Genomic DNA, 6,000 nt, shown 5'->3' with positions numbered 1-6,000 from the left:
GTCTCGACCCCGCGGGCTCAGGCAATCCACTCACCTCTGCCTCCCAAAGGCATGGGATTACAGGCTGAGCCACCGAGCCCGGCTCTGAAACCAAATTTCATTTGCTGTTGCTAAATTCAGAATCCAACAGTGCTCACAGCAATAATAGTCAAAGTTAAGATTTTAGTTTCTAAAATTGATCTCTTTTGGTTAAAATACATACATTTGATCTAAGGCAACAAATAAAACACCTCGTTGGAGAATTGCACATGAATTTCATTGAGGATTTTCAAAATTACATTGCTATGGTCACTCATGACTTGCTTATTCTCCAGAGTAAAAATTCTACCAATATTGAGGCTTTCACGTACATCACTTTGAATCTGCATCATATTTTTGGCCAGTTCAAAGTTCATGGCATCAGGTAGCATGTTGTAGGTATGGATCACGTTCCTGTAGTTGGCATTGGTGGCAACTTCCTGAGACTTCTTGGCTGCCACCACACTAAGCATGTCTACTGGGGTGTGGAAGGAGGTCTTGGATTTCTCATACGCCTTCTTGTATTCCCGGTCTGACTGCATCTTGGCCACCTGCATGAAGTGCACCAGCTTGGGATCATCTTCCAGGCTCCGGAAGCCAATGTGTTTCCCTTTGGCTTTTTCATAGGCTTGCTTGTATTTGTACTGTGGATAGAGAAGAAACCATGGTGACTACATGATGAAAGACAGAGAATAAAATACCATGCACTAGATGACATTAGATTTGTCGTAGGCAAAAGGTTTTAAAGCCATTCTAAAATTAGACAGAGAGGAGCTCACGAGGTGCAGGGAGCAGAGTCTTTTTACTTCAAATTTCTTTCTAGACTAGCCCTTGGAAAGAAAATAATCTCAGAGTTAATCAGAGAGGTGTGTACATAGGTTGGTTTAAAAGGATTTAGAAAGCAAATTTCCATTCGGCTGTCTAAGTAACAGAAAAGGCTGCTGTCATGATTTTTCATAGTATATCTTTAAATTCAGGAAAGAGCCTGGCCCTGGGTATCCTGGATAAAATACGTATATTGCATCTTTACATTTTGTTAGAATTGTCTATAACTGATTTGAATACTCTAAAAGCAACTTATTTTTAACAAGACTCAGTTCCGATTTACATTATAAATAATGAACAGGTAACCATGGGGTGCTTGAATGAGATGAAGGGAGATGTCTTGTGTCGCATGGGATGGTGTTCCCACCAACTCTGAGTGGAGTTGACCACAGCTCCTGAATACACATGAGCTTGTTGCATTTGCTCTTATTCGCTCAGCCTCAAGGAGGCCCAGTGGAAGCACTTACATCACTGGCAATGTCTCTAGAGGCTCTTGCAGCCTTTATAGGGATGGCATCAGGTCTCAGGTCATATCCTTTTTTCTTTTCTTCTTCCCAGCCAGCTTTGTACAGTTTCTAAACAATGAAATAGAAAAACAGCAGCATATTGTTATTTGGGTCTGAATGGGTATCCTGACTCCAAAGTGGTTGGCACATAGAAGACAGACATCCCGTAGATGTTAGCTCCCTTCAAACTTTCCCGCTTTTGTTGTTGTTAATCTACTTACATCACTCATGGTGACTTGGTTGATTTTGGAGAGTAAAATATCTGGAGTATCAGGCATGACGTGAATGGTGGTCTTGTCTTTGTTCCATTTTTCAGTGTAGAGTCTCTGCAACAAGAAGGTTAAGTACATGATTTTACAGCAGGACAAGTTTGCCCCAATGCTAGCAAGAGAAAGAGATTCACAGCTCCATGGTAGAAGAGGCTAAGTCTGATATTGGAAAATGGATAAAATAGATGGGCTGAGGAAACTAAATACACCATGAGAAAGAAAAATCATCAAATAAAGGAATTCTCTTCCACTGAAGCACAAAATGCCATCTTACCCTCTCTGCACAGCTATGCAGAACTTTGTGGTTCTGTCACATCCTTAACATGCTGTTGAGAGATGGCCTGAGGGTCAACATAAGAGAGTTCTCTAGACAGGATAAAAGTTATAGAGTTCCCCTCCCACCGTCACCACAACTATCATTAGAAAGACAAAAACACTGAAGAAGATTTTGGGCACACTGCTAGGCTCAATGGCACAAGCGTCATGAGGGTTCCTGGCCGAGGCTAGCAGATGAGTTCTTACCTTATCCATATTCAGTTTGTTACTTTTGTTAAGTGCCTGTTCCATGGTGTCCATGGCGTATGTGAATTTCAGCTTTTCAGGGTGCTGGCGATACTTCTTCTCACTAAGGATCGCTCCCGCTTTCTTTGCCTTCTCCACCTCCAGGGACTCAAGAGGGACCCAGCCGATCCCTTTCATCCAGTTGGTAAAGTCAGATTTGTATAGATTCTTTACAACGAAAATTGAAATGTTTATTTCAGAAAGGGTTAGGGCTTGGTTTTCTTTGGCTACATAATTTACTATTATCAAAAGAAAAAAGGGTGGGGGGATAATAAACTGCTTTTTGCTCTTTGCAATCTTTCAGAAAAAAAAAGAATTATAAAAGAGATTGCATTCATGTCTTGAACAGGAAATCCTAACCCAACAATTTCTTTTAAAAATTAACTTTCTTGAGGAAAGAAACGATAAGTTAATAGAATTTTGCACTGAAAGAGATATTATATATCACCTATCTGAGCCTCTTAAATTTTCTTAGAATTATCATAATAACAACAACAAAGCTACATGTAGTTCAAATGAGTGAATTCTAAGACTCCAAGTTTTAGAGGGGACCCTTAATTACATTGGGCACAGCCAGGTTTAGGATGGAGTAAGTGGTTCTCGTTTTTCCCTCGCACCCACTGGAAATGGATGACCAACTCTGTGCTGACAACTCGATAATGGATACATACATCACTCTGAATCTGCATGGCGTTCCTGGAGTGCTCCACGTTCAGGGCATCAGGCAGAAGAGTGTAACTGTGGAATGGCTGTCTGTAGTTGGTGTTGGTAACAACCTCCTGAGATTTCTTGGCAGCTGTCACACTAACCATATCCAAAGGTGTGTGGTACCTGGTCTTGCTGGCTTCATAGCCCTTTTTGTACTCACGATCTGACTGTATTTTGGCCACATTCATGTAGTGAACCAGTTTAGGATCATCCTGAAGGCTGAGAAATCCAATTTGCTTGCCTTTGGCTTTCTCATAGGCCTCCTTATATTTGCACTATTTGAAAACAAAGAGCAGACAGAAGTTTCATAAGGTAGAAGTTTGATACAAACTAAATCTATGTAACAGATTAAGCAAAGGTCAAATTCAGTCTGAATCTAAGTAACATGTAAGTATTTTTTTAGTATTTTGAAGTAAACAATTTGCAAAATATTTTTAATGGATGGTCTTGAGACCCACTCTGTGGATAATTAAGAATGAAATAATTTGTAGTTTATATCTAGATTGTAAGTAAATTCTTTGTATATGCGCAAAGGTTCCTAAAAAGTTTTTTTATTAAACATTTGATGGATATTTTTTATCTTATTTCCACTATTAATTTGCATTCTCTTATAAAGCATAATTATGCATAATTATGAGTAACTTTCAGCAAAACCCTAATACAAATTAGTACATTAAACTTGAAATGAATGGGTTTTTACTCTATCAAAGCATTTATTTTATCAATTTTTATAAAAATATAGCCTAATTAATTAAAATCCTGTTATTTAATCCATAATTTTTCCTGATTTTCTAAATTTCACTAGAGTGTTTCTTTTGAAAATTACAAACTTAAAACATTGTGTTTTTTTTAAATACTTGGAGAATTTTTTGATATAGTGATATTTTGGTATTCTAGGACTTTTTTCTAATTCAAATAAAAAGCAACTTTAAGTTCATAACGATGATATTAATACATTTTAAATATTTCAGTTATAAGAAAGAATTTTCTTCTCTGTAACAACTATATTAAGTTTTTAAAGATATTTTAAGTAAAGCAACAGAAAAAAATCATTGGCACTTAGGATTTTAGGAAATATTTTTATGTTATAATTTATTTACTTGCTTCCTCATGTAGTTCAAATCATCTCATACATGTACAGATTTTAAAAATAGACAGAGAGTTTACTACTTTCAAGTTATACTTACATCGCTAGCAATGTTCCTTGAACTTTTTGCAGCAACAATTGGTATGGCATCTGGTCTCAAATCATAGCCCTTAGCAAGGGTTTTCTTCCAGTCTGCTTTATAATTAGCCTTCAAAAAATTATTTTATTATTTGACATCATTAAAAGAGGAATGAAACAGAACGCCAAAATGTTTCTTATAAAACATGTCATAATATAGCCCTTCCTATTAAGAGAATCCATGAAGTTAGGACTATTATTAGTCTGTCATGTATTATCAAATTCCATTCAAAAATGTCAGTAAGCTATCTGCACAGTATAATCTCAATGATCAAAAATGTATATGTTTGCATGACAAAGCAACAGAAATGCAAAGCTTGGTCTGTGGGATAAAAGAAGATTTTCATTTATTTTTCTTAATTGTCTATATTTCCCAACTTTTCTATAATAAGCAAATGAGGGGGACCCCCCAAAAAAATCCAGAATTATTTTTTGGAGGGCAGACCCCTTGTAATAGAGGCTTTCCCTGCTAGGTAGGTGCTCTAGGAGCCCATCAGCATCAGTGTATCTGCTACCATTGTAAGAGGCTATGTTTGGCTTCAGTGATTTTTTTTTTTTTTTTTTTTTTTTTTTGAGATTCAACACTTCTGCCTATTTCATGATGGATGATTTACAAGTGCAGCTGCCCACACCATGCTGAGTGTTGAGCAGTTTTTGGCCAAAAAACTGGCATGACCCTCATGCCCCACACACACTATTCACCTAATCTTGTACCGAGAGACTTTTTTTGTTGGTTTCCCTGGATGAAAAGAGTCCTCAAAGGGAAACCTTTTGCCAGTGTGGAAGAAGTGAAACAAAAACTGGCAGAAGGCCGTGCTCGGTGGCTCAGCCTGTAATCCCAGCACTTTGGGAGGCCAAGGTAAGCGGATTGCCTGAGCCTAAGGGTTCGAGACCCGCCTGGGCAACTTGGCGAGACCTCATCTCTACAATAAATCAAAAAATTAGCCGGGCATGGTAGCGCCCGCCTGTAGTTCCAGCTACTTGGAAGGCTGAGGCAGAAGGATCGCCGGAGCCTAGCGGGTCGAGGCTGTGGTGGCCGGGAGCAGCCACTGCACTCCAGTCTGAGCGACAGAGTGAGACTCCAACTCAAAAACAAACAAACAAACAAAAAAAACTTGCAGAAGCACTAAAAAGCATCAAAACTGATGGGTTCAAAAACTGTTCTGAGCAGTAGAAAAAGCATCTCGATAGGAGTACTGTATCACACAGAGAATACGTTGAAGGTTACTGAAGTTTAAACATATAAAAATAAACATACAATTTTTTATAAATAAATTCAGGGTTTTTTTTTGGTCCCCCCCATATAATGTTTCTGAAAAAAGGTTTTGGAATGAAACATTTAAACAGAAAGGTATGGATACTAAAATAAAGAACTTGGATTAGCACCACTCAGCTTTAATTGATCGTAATGCTTAAATATTACTTATAAAGTTAAGAAAACAATTTAAATGCCTCAAAATCTTAGAAATGCATATTTGGAGATAAAACAGCCTAAGATGACTGAGTCATCTTTTAAGAAATTAACAATTTTATCCAAGTTTGACTACATTTTAAAATCAGAATTTACCAACATCTAAAAAAAAAGAGAAAGACAGAAAACATTTCTTAATACATCACCACCAATTAGGTATCTAGACTACCCAAGAGGGGAAGTTAATTATATATATGTATATGACCTTCTGGTGAGGCACAGTGACTCACATCTGTAATTCTAGCACTTTGAGAGGCTGAGGCAAATGGACTACTTGAGCTCAGAAGGTCTAGACCAGCCTAGGCAACTTAGAGAGACTTCGTCTCCACAAAAAATAAAAAAATTAGCCTGGCGTAGTGGTGCATGACTGTAGTCCCAGATACTTGGGAAGCTGAGGTGGAAGGATCACCTGAGCCC

At 37.8% G+C, this 6,000-nt stretch overlaps 1 protein-coding gene across 1 annotated transcript in view; it reads right to left on the bottom strand.

Annotated features, from left to right (window-relative positions):
• The window catches only part of NEB (nebulin), a 223,551-nt gene that overhangs the window by 151,610 nt on the left and 65,941 nt on the right, over positions 1 to 6,000 (bottom strand). Inside the window, exons 40-45 of the mRNA XM_008071077.1 lie at positions 4,075 to 4,182; positions 2,851 to 3,162; positions 2,141 to 2,347; positions 1,571 to 1,675; positions 1,311 to 1,418; positions 351 to 662 (exon numbers count right to left, since the gene is read on the bottom strand). Coding sequence (XP_008069268.1) covers positions 351 to 662; positions 1,311 to 1,418; positions 1,571 to 1,675; positions 2,141 to 2,347; positions 2,851 to 3,162; positions 4,075 to 4,182 — 1,152 coding nt within the window. The remainder of the gene's footprint in view (positions 1 to 350; positions 663 to 1,310; positions 1,419 to 1,570; positions 1,676 to 2,140; positions 2,348 to 2,850; positions 3,163 to 4,074; positions 4,183 to 6,000) is intronic.

Source organism: Carlito syrichta, unplaced genomic scaffold (assembly GCF_000164805.1).
Source record: "Carlito syrichta isolate Samal-C Ts95f unplaced genomic scaffold, Tarsius_syrichta-2.0.1 Scaffold314111, whole genome shotgun sequence".
Taxonomy (NCBI): domain Eukaryota; kingdom Metazoa; phylum Chordata; class Mammalia; order Primates; family Tarsiidae; genus Carlito; species Carlito syrichta.
The sequence above is the reverse complement of the archived record's forward strand: the minus strand, read 5'-3'. Positions and strand labels throughout refer to the sequence as shown.